Raw genomic sequence first — 15,379 nt, forward strand, 5'->3', positions numbered from 1 at the left:
CAGATAGGAAATATCCAACACAATCCTATGGAAATTACTTTTTATTTTGTGATTTGAGAGGGTGGGATAGCTAAGTTGGTAGAGCAGGGGTTTTGGATTCCGGTGCCCGGGGTTCGATTCCCACTTGGTGCGCTATTGCCCTTTGGTAAGGCATTTAAATCCTCATAACCAGGTCCCTTGGAGAGGACCTTAAGCCATCAGTCCTGTGTGGTTGCTTGCTTACAAGCATTCTTGCTTTCTTAACAATCAGGTAATAAGCACCACCACTATTTACTTTTGATAAAACATGATTTGTATGGTTATTTCGTGGATAAAGACATGTCTTTGGACTATATGTCGTTTGATATAGTTCTTGCTAAAATCTTAATATAAGGAGGAGCCCAGTGATCAGTGCTAGATGCATGAGTATATATCATATTCAGAATACACGTTCAACAGATATGAATGTTATATGCTTGGGCGCTGACTTTCCAAATTGGAGATTGATCATATCAATTGGATCAATTGCAGCTGTCTTAAAACAGGGCCCACATCTGTAAAGAGTTCAGACACATCATGAAATTTTTTAAAGCACTATATGAAATCAGAATATTGTCGTATGTTATGTTTTATGGTGATGATGATGATGATGGTGGTGGTGGTGGTGGTGATGATTTAGGAAACCTGTTTTCATTTTCCGTTTCTCTTTTGAGGAACTCATTTGTAATATTTGTATAGTCATCCAAACGTCTGTGCCTTGGATTCCGTACTAATTTTACCACCAAAAACAGAAGTTGTCTTTTTCTTTTGAAATTGGGGAAAGGACACCTTCCACTATTGTTTGACGGAGTATTCCATTTGCCTCTTCTATGTACAGTACATGTATTTGACCTCTCTTTAAGAACTACATTTCTGCTGCTATATGGTGCAGGGATGCCAGTTTTTACTCAAAAGCCTGAATTCAGGCTTTGGCAATTTATTTTCAGGCCATAGTTTTAGCATTTCTGTGTACAAAATATTGCATTCTAGATGATTTTCAGGCCCTCTGATCAATTCCAACTGGCATCCCTATATGGTGACTCAACATTTGCTCCTGCAACAATTGCTCCGGGCTCTGTTTCGTCTTAGATGTATGGTTAGGGTTGCAGTAGGAGTTTATTTGATGTAAAGGGCTTTGTTTAGGGTAGGGTGTAGTTAGTGTTAACTCCAGGGTTGAATTAAGTCCATTGATTAGTGTGTATAATTTATAGCGGAGCAATTTTCACCGGAGCAAACGTCAAGGAACCATCTGTATTGCTATTCATGTATCCTAAGTGTACGGAAGCTTTAATGTGCCATCGACTGGTAGAGATGGCGAGATACGTTATCTCACCAAGTTGGCATAACAATGTTGTTATCTCGCCAAGTTGGCATAATAAATAATGTTATTATCTCGCCAAGTTGGCATAGTAATGTTATTTGACGACTTGGCAAGATGTCGTATCTTGTCATCTCTATAAGTCGATGGCACTTTAAAGCTGCCGTTTGAAGTGTAATCGATGATCAACTATTAAAGTGATAAAGTAGTTCAATATGATCTTGATGATGTATGTGATTATGATACATGATCATTATGGTGTTTGTGCAAAGGTTTAACTTGAAAGGTCAGCTGATAATCAGTGCCCCTGTATCACAAAACTTATCGATTGTTCATAGGGCTGATCTTTTGATTGATTGCATTAATTATTATGTGCTATCAATCACATAAATCAGCTTTATGATCAGTTGCTATGCTTTGTGGTATTTGGGCCCTGAGTTGTGTATGATTTGATTCAGTTGTGAAATCCACCTTGTCAATGGAAGATTCTGACAATAATTTTTTTCAGTACCATATATTTCTGTGAAATAGAAAGAGGTCATATATGTACCAAGTATGTTGGTTTTGTGGATTGTTTACTATGAAATAATGGTCATCCATAAGTTGTTGAAGTATTGTATTATATCGAAATGATCCTATCATAGTAGGTAGGTTCTTGTATTTTTTCTGTGTTCCCAACTTTCAGACATTTTCCTCAATGTTTTTTTTATAGAAAGGTGCCAAATATATTTTTTGTGCTTTCTCATGTTATTCATAATTAGCTGTATCTCAACTCCAGTTGTTTCAGCTGATGTAATTAACGTTGATATAATTTGTATGTGTCCATGACTTTCTTCTTTCACATTTTGCACTGTGCCGGCGATGGTTCTGTCGAGGTCTCTGCCTTGTTTCATGAAATACTTATCAGTGACAAATGTTCAGAGAATATAACAAATTTCTGTTGACCAATCAGATGATGCCATTTCGGTAGCCTATAACACTAACTTAGCTTTGTGAAATACTGCGACCTTATATCACCCCTAATCGTAGAGGCCAGGTGCCATTATTACACTGCAAAAACTGATTTAACACCAGCCCGGAATCTAAATATGTCCACACCAGAGAAGTGTTAAACAACACCAGTTTCGTTTTGGTCTAACACCAGAAAGGTGTTTATACAACACCAATTAGTATTAAACAGCATCGGTTTGATTCCAAACTGGTGTTTCAATACTTCTCTGGTGTGGACATATATAGCTTCCGGGCTGGTGTTAAATCAACACCGGATTTTTTGCAGTGTAGTTGCAAAAATGACACCATATGATTGGCTTAGTGCTAATTAGCAAATCGCAAGTTGAAGTTACTGTTGTAAGCTATGGAAATCACAACCTTGATGTGACCAATAGCAAGTCAGCTAGTTGATGTAAGCCACTGATTGGTCAAAACTTTTGACCAATCAGTGGCTTACATCATCTGGCTGTGAAAAACTATGCTCATGTTGTAAACTGTTGTGACTTGTAGCAAATGTGCTATCGAAGTGTAGCGTTTATTATTTTTGCACACCGCATCTGGAAATTAAAATCCTAGATTTTATGATGTGGAATCCAGGTTTTAGGATATTGAGAATTATGTTAGATTATGAAGATCAAAATGAAATGTTGTCTTCCGGATATTTATGTAAAATTGTAATGAATTGTAAAAGACAATCCTATAATGTGGCAATCAGTCAGACCGCAGGTCCCTAGGTTAATGAGCAAAAAGGCCAGATTCATCCAAATCATCTCGTGGCTGAATCCTCCTCCTTGCAAAATCTCGTGATTCGTGAGATTTTCTTTCTCTAAGAATTTACCTGTTTTAACCTCAAGTTAAATGAAATATTATTGCACTATCAGATAGAGTAAAAGTTACTCTTTCATATTGGTCATTTATTTTGTATACAATATTTTGTTAAATAAGTAAATTTCTGGCCTGAAAATGTGCCTCAAAACTGAATTTTCTTCCCCTGTTTTCTTTTGCAAATTGTGCAAAACTTTTTATTTTGAGCCTCAATAATATCTCTATCACCATAAAGCTGAATTTCTGTACTTTCTCACAATGCCACTCTTGATATGCGGCACCTTTTAATCGGGTCAAGATCACACTTTTCCCACCAAGGTACAAGACGAGATTTCTGAAATTTTGTACTTGCATGAAATCCAGAGTTCTGATTGGCTGGATAAGGTTCACAGAACTACAGGCGCGGGGTATTTGAGGAGATTACCATATGGGAAGTGCGACCTTCCCACGAACCCAGGCACTGGGACCGTTGGAATTTGCCATTGTGTGGTCTCTTTGACCAATCAGATTGCAGTATTCTTGTTTTCAAACTGCTTTATGTACTTGGCAAATGAAAAGTGTGATCTTGACCCGATTAAACCAATTCTTATTTTGAAACCTATATCATTTCAAAGCATACATATTCAGCTTTATCATGATATAAAAATCATTTGGGCTCAAACAAAAATAAAGTGTGAAAATAGCAGCTTTTGTCAGGTGAAAATATTTATTTTGTAGCATATTTTAGATCAAAATTTTAACCTATATTACAAAATTCTGGAATAAATCCAAACACATGACCTGAAAGAATGATTCTTCCTCTTTACAATGGTACCAAATTCATGAAATTCGATGCACAATTAGAGCAGCAATGACCGAATGAAAAGAGGTGTTTTGGTCCGCATCAAGCTCATTAAATATGCAAAACATCTCAAGTCATGAATATCACTTGGATGAAAGAAGCCACTTTCTTCGGACCTGCAGTCTGACTGGCAATAGACATAGCTTTAGAGACCAAGTTCTAGCGGGAAATATGTTTAAGCATCATCAATATTCAATAGAATGTTTGGGCTGTTTCACAAGACTTGTTACCCATGAAATAGCTGTTATAAGCTACTGAAATAATGCTTTCTGATTGGCTGAGAGCTTATCTCTCAGAATTCTTGTATTTATGAGTGATTAAATGTAACAGTTATGATAGGCACCATCATTATACAGGAACTGCTATGCTTATTTTCACCATGCAGTTTTTCTTATTTTCTTAGTTAAGTGATGTAATATGACCTACCCCTCCCCCCTTCTTGCAGCAAGAGAAGGGGGGGGGGGCAGGTCTAAGTGTAAATGAAAATTGCCAACCCCTCCTGAAATTTAAAACCTCCATTGGAAATAAGCCATGTCGGCTTTCATGGGCTATCCTGTCATGGTATTTTGATACTTAAAGGGGAATCCAACCCAAATAAAAACTTGTTTTTATAAGGAAAAGAAAAATCAGACAAGTTGATAGGTGAAAGTTTGAACAATATTGGACAAACAACAAGAAAGTTATGATTTTTTAAAAGTTATAAATATTGGTAATCACTATACCCATGGAGACTTCAAATTGGCCGCATATGGGAAGTCATAGTGATGTAAGGCAAGGACTACTCTTCCATGTACTCCAATACATATTATGGCTAAAATGTCATTTTCCCCAAAAGTTTCATTTCAAATTATAGTTTTCTTTCATGAGGACATAAAACAATATACTACCTGGGTTATATTTAGATTACTGCCCCAGGGGAATGGGTACTTAGGAGAAAACCACTAATCCCTGATAATAAAGTACATGGCCTATGAGAAAGTTGTCCTTGCCCCTTGTCATAATTTACTTACTCAGTTGCCAATTTGAAATCTACATAGTATTAGTGATCTCAATTTTAAAGCAGCTATAACTTTCTTATTGCTTGTCCGATTTCTTTCAAACTTTCACCATTCTGTTTGATTTATTTTCTCCTTCCCAACACAGCATTTTATAGCCAAGGCTGGATTCCCCTTTAATGTCATTCTTGTAACTGTTATATTATACCTGTGTATAAGATCAATCAATTGTTTTTTTTCTATGTCAAGATTGTCTTTAAATCATAGGGGTAAAATGAATTAACCTTCCTTTGATGAGCCTATCACTTTCGGTCTCTCATTGGCATAGTTTCTTCAGCATAAACATACTCTTGCCTGTCCACCCCCCTCCCCCTGAAAGAGAATTATGTATATCACTACACCCCACCCCCCTTGCCATTCAAAAACACAATGTCCAGAGGTTTATCTGCATGATTTGGGCAGTTGCAGCTGTATTTTGTCATGTATTTTTGTTTGTTTAACTTGCCTAATATTGCTCCTCTATCTAATTACAATACGGTACCCCACCCCCCCCCCCTTCCCCCTTCTCTATCTGTCCTTATGGTGATGGGTTTAGAATGTACATGTAATGTATTCCAAATCATGATATGTATATTTGTATTGGAATGTTCAGGTCTAATGTTCCCAAACTATTTTTCAGGTACTAATTATAGATTTTTTTTTTCGTTCAAGTGGTGCTTATTAAGGGCAAACTATGTAGGCTAGTGTGTCTATTTTGCAATTATGAAATGGAATCTTTTCTACCCTATTTTTTTATTTTCCAATTTGCCTTTAACCCTACTTTATATTAAGCAGCTTTTGATTTTGGCAGTTGTTTTGGGAATAAATTTGCTGTTTTGTTATTTTGTCTATCTTGTGATGCGATTGAATATCTATATATGTAATGATTATATATAGATTTTACAAGGATTTGATGTTTATGAAATAAATGTCAGACTTTATCATTCCAAAGCGTGAAGTGCAAAATGTATGTCTATTTATATTGTTGGGATTTTTAGGAAATGGGGAATGCCCCCCCCCCAAAAAAAAAAAAAAAAAAAAAAATTAATGTCTATATATATATATATATATATATATGTATATTAATATAAGTTTTATCGTATCCGGACATCTACCCCCTGGACATCCACCCCCCGGACATCCACCACCCGGACATCCACCCCCCGGACATCCACCCCCTTAGGACATCTACCCCCTAGGACAAGTACCCCCTAAGACATCTACCCCCCGGACATTTACCCCCCGGACATCCACCACCTGGACATCCACCCCCCGGACATCCACCCCCCGGACATCCACCCCCCGGACATCTACCCCCCGGACAATTACCCCCCGGACAATTACCCCCCGGACATCTACCCCCCGGACATCTACCCCCCGGACATCTACCCTCCGGACATCTACCCTCCGGACATCTACCCCCCCCCCGGACATCTACCCCCCGGACATCTACCCCCCCCCCCCCGGACAATTACCCCCCGGACATCTACCCCCCCGGACATCTACCCCCTAGGACAAGTACCCCCGGACATCTACCCTCCGGACATCTACCCCCCGGACATCTACCCCCCGGACATCTACCCCCCGGACATCTACCCCCCGGACATCTACCCCCCGGACATTTACCCCCCGTATCCAAAATATCCGTGAGTAGATGCCCGGGGGTAGCCTGTCTGGGGGGGGGGGGTAAATGTCCGGGGGGTAGATGTCCGGGGGGTAGATGTCCGGGGGGTAGATGTCCGGGGGGTAGATGTCCGGGGGGTAGATGTCCGGGGGGTAGATGTCCGGGGAGTAAATGTCCGGGGGTAGATGTCCGGGGGGTAGATGTCCGGGGGGTAGATGTCCGGGGGGTAATTGTCCGGGGGGTAGATGTCCGGGGGGTAGATGTCCGGGGGGTACTTGTCCGGGGGGTACTTGTCCGGGGGGTAAATGTCCGGGGGGTAGATGTCCTAGGGGGTACTTGTCCTAGGGGGTAGATGTCCTAAGGGGGTGGATGTCCGGGGGGTGGATGTCCGGGTGGTAGATGTCCGGGGGGTGGATGTCCAGGGGGTAGATGTCCTAGAATCAAGTTTTATGAATGTATGGATTGAGGGAGGAAGGAAGGAAGGAATGGATGGATGGACGAACGAATGAATGGATGGATGAACGAATAAATGAATGGATGGATGGATAAATGAATGAATGAATGGATGGTTGACTGGATGGATAAATGGATGGATGGAAGAAAGAATGAATTAAAGTACGAACAAAATGAATGAATTAATAAAAATTAATTGATAAGATTAAAAGGCATACATACATCAATGAACAGAGGAATAGACAAATTGAAAATGAATGATCTAATATGTTTAATGTCATAATTACCTTACACTGCAAAAACTCTGGTGTTGATTTAACACCAGTCCGGAATCTATATATGTCCACACCAGAGAAGTGTTAAACAACACCAGTTTTGTTTTGGTCCAACACCAGATATATATTAAAACATCGGTTTGATTCCAAACTGGAGTTGTTGCAATACTTCTCTGGTATAGATTCCGGGCTGGTATTAAATCAACACCGGAGTTTTTGCAGTGTAATAGGCTAGAAGAATATGCCCCTTTTTTGGGGTCATTGTCTTGTCAGGCTATGTTTGTAATTCTAGAATGTAGAAATATGATCAGTTCATGACTCGGGATTGATTGATTCCTTGAATCTTCTGAGATATCCTCTTGAAACAGACGAGGGGCCCGTTGCAGAAAGAGTTGCAATCAATCGCAACTCTTAAAATCATCCAATCAACAGCGCGCATTTGGGACTTGCGATTGATTTTATGACTTGCGTTTGAACCGCAACTCTTTCTGTGACGGACCCGAGGTCTTGTTGGAAGAAGTGGTGTGGTCCCTGTAATTTTTCAAGTAGTAAACAAAACAAAAAATGAAGATAAGAAAAAAGAGAGAAAATGCAGAAACAACTAGATAGAGGAGTATCAAAAAGAGGTATGTGATGTATATAGTCTATATCGCATACATTCGTAATTCCGAAGCTTCGTTGGTCCGAAGGTTCGTTATTCCGAAGGTTCGTATTTCCGAAGGTTTGTAATTCCGAAGGTTCGTTAGTCCGAAAACGAAATGTGGTTCGTAATTCTGAAGGTTCGTTAGTCCGAAAACGAAGTGATTATTAAACGAACCTTATATCGTTTTCGGACTTATGAACCTTCGGAACAATTATTTCGTTTTCGGATTAACGAACCTTCGGAACATCGAACCTTATTTCGTTTTCGGATTATCGAACCTTCGGAATAACGCCACAAATGTTTGGATTAACGAACCCTTTTACGTTTTCGGATTAACGAACATCGAGGTATAGGCAATTTACGTGTTTCGGAATTACGAACCTTCGGAATAAAGAACCTTCGGAATTAAGAACCTTCGGAATTACGAAGTGTAACCGTTTTCCCCCTATCAAAATACATGGCGATCCCCCTGTTTGAAATCCGAATTAAAGGGAAGTTCCCCCATAATTAGTTAATTAAAACTATTAAGTTAATTAAACTATTCTGAGAAGGTATAGCCCCTATGGTATGTAATCGTTTAACCAATGTATTACCATTTTAAGACAAGCTTAATTGGTTACCATTTGATATAAAGGCAGGACCAACGATGGGTTATGTTGATAGGAGTCAATTGTGGGCAGAAAATCATACCACCTGTTCTTCCTCTTAATGTGTCCCCTCGTTTTCCCCTTTTCACTATACCTCAAACCAAGAAGCTCCTTGCTCAAACAAAATCATACCTAAGAATATTCAATATACACTTTATACTATTTCCCCATCATTATAGACACCGGTAAAGCATGGAGCTATTATCATGATTATAGCTTGGATACAGAGGGGCAAATAAGTTGTGTATAACTTTATTATTACTTCCAAGGTAAACTCCACGGTAAATAAAGTATAAACCATTGTTAACGGTTAAAAGACTAGTATAACAAAGGATGACCCAGTCCGCCACTATCCTGTGAATGGCGTCTTTGAAACCATAAAACATTTTATCACGCCCGAATGCTTTTCGAACGAGCCGCCATGGATAGAATGCACGCATCAGACTGAGGCCGCTTCAAATAGTGTTTCGCTCATGGCGTTAGCGCAGTATTATAAATCGAAACGTTTAATAGACCGTATATTTGACATCTCGAACAGTATTTCCGGGTTACGTTTGTTTGATTTTTAATAAACTGGTATATTATCGGAGAAAGAAAATGGTGAGTATATAAGCATATATTAAGGTATTATATTCATATGCTTCAAAAGCCATTCTGTCTCGTATATTCTTCACAAACTAGAGTCAAATATTATATATTGCTATTTCATGTGGTGAATCAACAATTTTGTGCATTAGGCCTATGTTTTGTTTCGGGTGTATATACATATGCCTGAATGTGTAGAGCTTTCTACAGGGCAGCATATTGCAACCACAGTCTCTATTTTTCAGATAGGCCTATAATAGATAGATGAAAAAATAGATGCAGATCTCTTTATTTTGTGTAAAAGTCTCCTTTCTATTTGATTGTGTGCGCCATTCGAAAGTCAAATTGAGACGAAATGTAGATAACTGTGACAAACAAGCGTTGCCTATAATATTTATAATTATGAACACATATTTGTTCCATTCTGGTTCGGAAATTAATACGTTTATTATAGGGGCAAAAACTGCTGAGAGTGCATGTAGAGGGTATAGCTAATTGCAACTAAAAGTATGAAGTCCATAAATATGTACGTAGGCTATACACCATTATCAGACTATGATGTTGTTGTTGTTGTTCTTGTTCTTTGAGCTTATATACGGCGCGTATCATTCAGCAGTGTATATTTCCATTATTATACATGTGCATGTAGCCTACATGCCTAAACGAAGCAAATAATATTTGAAGATAAAACCCATCCCACGATTTATATTTACTATATATATTTTTTAATTGCATCTTCCATACTACTAACACAAGTCTATATATGTCCTTTATTTACCTGACTATATATAAATTCAGAATTTGAAAACTTATCTTACGATTCTCATAATCCAGTACATAATTTTACTATTTTTCAATTTCATTTCAGATCACAATGACGTCATTACTCCACGTGTGTATATCCAGTGTGCTGTCTGTCCTCACTTTCCTCGTGGATAAAGCAGTGTCACAGACGACAGATACGATGAATGAGACTGTTATCATTGCACCAGACACAGGAGCCCAGGTCCTCAGTAAGTAGTGATGGGGGGGGGGGCTACCACGTCAGGGGGGTGTTGCAGGCTGGGGGAGGGGCAGCCCATCAGCTGGCAAGATCAGTGTCACACAGTGCATGTGATAGTGTGTTTAAATAGTGGACTGTGTAAATACATTTTTCACAATATTAAAACACTCGAATTTAGAATTTAACAGAATGAATATATTTTGATGCTGTATTTTGCAAAAACTATCGAAAATTATTATGGCCTACAAATTCTTCCATCTCGTAATAAAATGAAGAAAAACAAAGAATAATGAGATAAAATTTATAGCATTGTATAGCTGTTTGGAAAAATTCCTTACGAAATAAAAAGTTAGGCTATGACGTACGAGCGTCACAAAACTATTATAACTTCGTAACCGTATACCCAATCATGACTTCCCAGAAGGAAAAACCAGTTCCACTGGACCAGTTAGACCAGTAGAATTTTAACTGGTAACTCTGGAAATTGGAACATCGGTTTACTGGTCTAACTGGTCATACTGGTCCAGTTAAAATTTTACTGGTCCAGTTAAAAATTAAACTGGTCTTGAATTACTGGAATTTTATACTGTTCTTGTTTTTGGTGGTTGTTATACTGGTCTCACTGGTCTTCGTACTGGTCTTTAAAGCTGGTCTCTTTACTGGTATTTTCTACTGGTCTAACTGGTCCTCGAACTGGTCGAACTGGTCCTCGTACTGGTCTTACTGGATCAATTCATTTCATGCATTTGGTTTGTTATATACCATGGTCTGTGAAATGTGATGGAAAAGATGGTTAGTAAATTAATCTTTCTGCTGTTATTTTAAATGTGATATATGAAATTACACATTTTCATTGTGAATTATATCACACATTCATTTGGAAAGTTTTTAAACAACAATGAGTGCCATTGCAAGGATATTCCATTCTAAATCCTGATTTTTCCTTTTTAAATAGGAAATATGCAAATGAGGTAAATCACGTGATCAGCATCATCAGAATTACTGGTATTACTGGTCTTGACCAGTTCAATTTCAAACAATGAATTACTTTAGACCAGTTGACTAAATCAGATGAATGTATCTTGCTTTGATCTTAATCATAATTAAAGGAAATGATTATTTTAATGATAATGTAATTAATACTTGATAATTATGATAATATTAATAATAATAATAATAATAACAATATCGATAAAAATGATAACAGTAAACATATACTGGAAACCAGTAAAAATCTACTGGAAACCATTTATTGGACCAGAAACACCAGTATGATGAAAAACAATTTAACTGGTATTACTACTTTGCTTCAACTTGAATGCAATTGTTGGAACTGGTCTCCAGTTGATTTTTACTGGTCCAGTTAAAAATCAACTGGCCCAGTAAAAATATACTGGAAACCAGTAAAATTCTACTGGAAACCAGTAAAAAATCTTTCTGGTCTTGGGCTGGTCTTACTGGTTTTTCCTTCTGGGTTGTGAAATATTTGATATTCGCCATCTCCCGGTATATCCATGGAAGATGAAATTGAACACTTCTGCCAATGGAGAGATGACTATTACCCCCATTAATAGTTGTAAACATGTCTTATAATCTGGTATAAGCTAGGGCATTAAAGGGATGGTCCGGGCTGAAAATATTTATATCTTAATAGAGTAGAATTCACTGAGCAAAATGCCGAAAATTTTATCAAAATCGGATAACAAATGATAAAGTTATTGAAGTTTAAAGTTTAGCAATATTTCGTAAAAACAGTCGTCATGAATATTCATTAGGTGGGCTGATGATGTCACATCTCCACTTTCCGTTTTCTTATGTTATTACATAAAATCATTATTTTTTTCATTATTCATACTTGTGTGAATAAAATGTCTCCCTTATAATGAAATAAGTTGCAGCAATAAATATCTAATGCACTAAATCAGTTGTCAATCCAATTTTTTTAGTTCTTGGAGGAAAAAATTTGAATAAACCTAATTTCATATAATAAAATACAAAAGAACAAGTGGAGATGTGACATCATCAGCCCACCTAATGAATATTCATGACGACTGTTTTCACAAAATATTGCTAAACTTTAAAATTCAATTACTTTGTTATTTGTTATCCGATTTTGATGAAATTTTCGGCATTTTGATCAGTGAATTGAACTCTATTTATTAAGCTGTACATACTTTCAGCCCAGACCATCCCTTTAATGAAAGGCTTGCACACTTCCAATTTTCAACCAGTCTCTCCGTCATTACATATATGAATCTACCAACTGTTGATTAAAAAAATGCATCCAAAATAAAGTAGGGAGGTGTTTTTTTACCAACAGTTGGGGCTGTTAATCATATTTTATCCAACTTTTGGGTAGGTTAAAAAAAACTGCAGTGTTGAGATTCGAACCCAGAACTCTCAGTGTGTCCGTACAGTCAGTGCATGAAACGTATCATTATTATATTGTATATAGAGGTGTCGTGGTCTTCATGTCTCCGGACTATACATCGCAAGGTTTGGGGTTCGATTCCCGTCGAAGCACTCAAGACATGTCCTCAGGGCCGTAGCCAGAAGCATTTTGTTGGGGGGTGTACCAGCTAAATTTGCCAACTAAATTTGGCGTGATAGCGCCAACGTGAGCACAGGGGGGGGGGTCTGATGGGGGATGTGCCTCCCCTACAATAATCACATGCTAAAAGATTTTGAATTTTTAGAATTGAATTATTGGCATTTGGTGAATACTTTAAGGTAAATTATACAAATATATACAAAGATATTTGCACTGTAAAAATAAACATTTTGGATCAAAATAGAAAGGCTAGTGTGTATAACTGTTACGTCGTTCATATTACATTTAAAGGTCAAGTCCACCCCAGAAAACAGTTGATTTAAATAAATAGAGAAAAATCAAACATGAATAACGCTGAAAACTTCATCAAAATCGGATGTAAAATAAGAAAATTATGACATTTTAAAGTTTTGCTTATTTTTCACAAAACAGTTCTATGCTCAACTCAGTAATATGCAAATGAGAGAGTCGATGATGTCACTCACTCACTATTTCTTTTGTTTTTCATTGTATGGTTTGAATTATACAATATTTCAATTTTTACGAATTTGACAATTAGGACCTCCTTGCCTGAACCACAAAATGTTAAAATAATGGAATTCCATGTGTTCAGGGAGGAATGAATCTTCGTTTCACATGACAATGACGAGAAAATAAAAATATTTCATATAATAAAAAATATAAAAAAATAGTGAGTGGGTGATGTCATCGGTCCCCTCATTTGCATACCGAACAGGATGTGCATGTAATTGTTTTGTGAAATTAAGCAAAACTTTGAAATATTATAACTTTCTTATTTTACATCCGATTTTGATGAAATCTTCAGTGTTATTCTTTGAATTTTCTCTTTTTATTCAAAACAGCTTTTTGTAGGGGTGGACTTGTCCTTTAAGATTTGCAATATGTATCTATTGGTTCCTATTTTCTCATGTTCTTACAATACTTGCTTTGTTCATATTTGTATACAAATTATCTATTCATAAATCTTTATGATTATCATCATTTTGATTAAGCTATATTATTTGTGCTTCTATTATTTTATAAATATTGTTATGGGAAATAAAACCTTCTAAAAATGTTGCATAATGATCATTAATAGAACTATCAATTATTCCATCATTCTTTTCAAATCTTATTGCAGATTTCCGGTATCTGTCGACGGACGAAAGAGCGGCTCTGTGGGCCTGTTTCCTCGGTGGACTGATGGCGATGGCTGGGGCTGGAATCCTCTACTACGAATACCGTCTCAAGAAATACGAGCAGTTCTTCCCGTACAACCCAAGGAAGAAGTATAAGAAATCCAAGAGCGTTGAAGAAACATCTCACTGAGCGCAGGATTATTTCCGATTTCGATTGATGTGATCATGGACTAAAGTCTCGACAAAAATAGGCGTCTCAAGAAATAGAGTTCCTTCGTATTCAAGAGAAGAATTACAAGACATTCGTGATAATAGAAGAGACATCACATCGACAGGAATGTCAAAGTTTTTATTATCCACTTTGGTTGATGTAAGCATGAACAAACAGATCTTTAAGTCGTACTTATTATTTTCTAAAGAGGAAGTACGAGACATCCAATAGCATTGCAGAGATGACACCGATAACAATTTTATAGTCCTTATTTTCGATTAATTCAAACGTGGGCCAAAATCTCCTCAAAGAGACCTCACAAGGAGAACGATTTCATAATTCTTATTATCCATTCGATTGATGTAAACCGACAAAAAAGTGAGAGACTGTAAACTACTCGAATACCGTCTCAAGATGTCCGAATAGTTCATTTTCCAAGGAAGAGGTACAAGAAATCCAAAAAGAGCAGAAAGCCTCACATTCAGACCACTTTCGTAATTGGTATGGGGAGGGGAAGGGAGGGGATGGGGTGCATACGCATCAATTTTATCTCAAATTTATTGGAATGTCTCTGGCTTTCTAATCTCCTATTTTCTCTAACCCGGATACCCCAGTAGTTACTAAATCAAGAGTGTTAAAAATGTGATGGGCCAATGTAAGTACCATTTTTAAACTGAAGGGAATGGAAACATTCGAATTTAGCGATAAAATTTTCCACTCGCATGGGCCTAATGGGTGTCTAACCCACCCCCCCCCCCCCCCTCCAACCATTTATGATTGCGATTTTCCAATCAGGGTGATGTATCAAGTCGCGCTCGAACTTAAAATATTTTATTAGTGTATGTTCACCTTTTGGTTTTGTTTTCCTCTGAAAGTGTTAGCGACGAGCGATTTTTGACGCACAAGTCGGCACTATTTTTTGTGTAAAGTGTATCTACTTGTATCTGTATGTATATATTGCACCGGTAAATGGCTATTTTTATACAGTCTGGGTATTACTAATAAAATTACATCTTTGATAGAAGAGTCGGTTTTACATTATAATGATTATTTTATTGATATTTGTGAGATTTTAATTTAGCAGAGGGAGGAGGGTAAGAAGTTAAGAAACAGAGCATCAAATTTTCTTTTAGGTCACTCGAATAGCATGGTCATATTATTTCTGTCCGCCTCTCTCTCTCTCTCTCTTCTCACTCTCATACATTGTGTCTTTGTTTGCCCC

The 15,379-nt window shown here is 37.4% G+C and overlaps 1 protein-coding gene across 1 annotated transcript; it reads left to right on the forward strand.

The window, feature by feature from the left end:
- The first annotated feature begins 9,070 nt into the window (after positions 1-9,070).
- On the forward strand, positions 9,071-15,181 carry LOC129282420 (uncharacterized). The gene is made up of 3 exons (XM_064113787.1): positions 9,071-9,268; positions 10,122-10,266; positions 13,949-15,181. The coding sequence occupies exons 1-3, from the start codon at positions 9,266-9,268 to the stop codon at positions 14,134-14,136; spliced, it is 336 nt and encodes a 111-aa protein (XP_063969857.1). The 5' UTR covers positions 9,071-9,265; the 3' UTR covers positions 14,137-15,181.
- Positions 15,182-15,379: the final 198 nt, after the last annotated feature.

Source organism: Lytechinus pictus, chromosome 19 (genome assembly GCF_037042905.1).
Source record: "Lytechinus pictus isolate F3 Inbred chromosome 19, Lp3.0, whole genome shotgun sequence".
Lineage (NCBI taxonomy): Eukaryota > Metazoa > Echinodermata > Echinoidea > Temnopleuroida > Toxopneustidae > Lytechinus > Lytechinus pictus.

Excerpts from the sequence above, each read along its gene's own strand:
- LOC129282420 (XM_064113787.1), top strand. Across the intron at positions 10,267-13,948 it reads CACAGGAGCCCAGGTCCTCA|ATTTCCGGTATCTGTCGACG; the intron begins GTAAGTAGTGAT and ends ATCTTATTGCAG.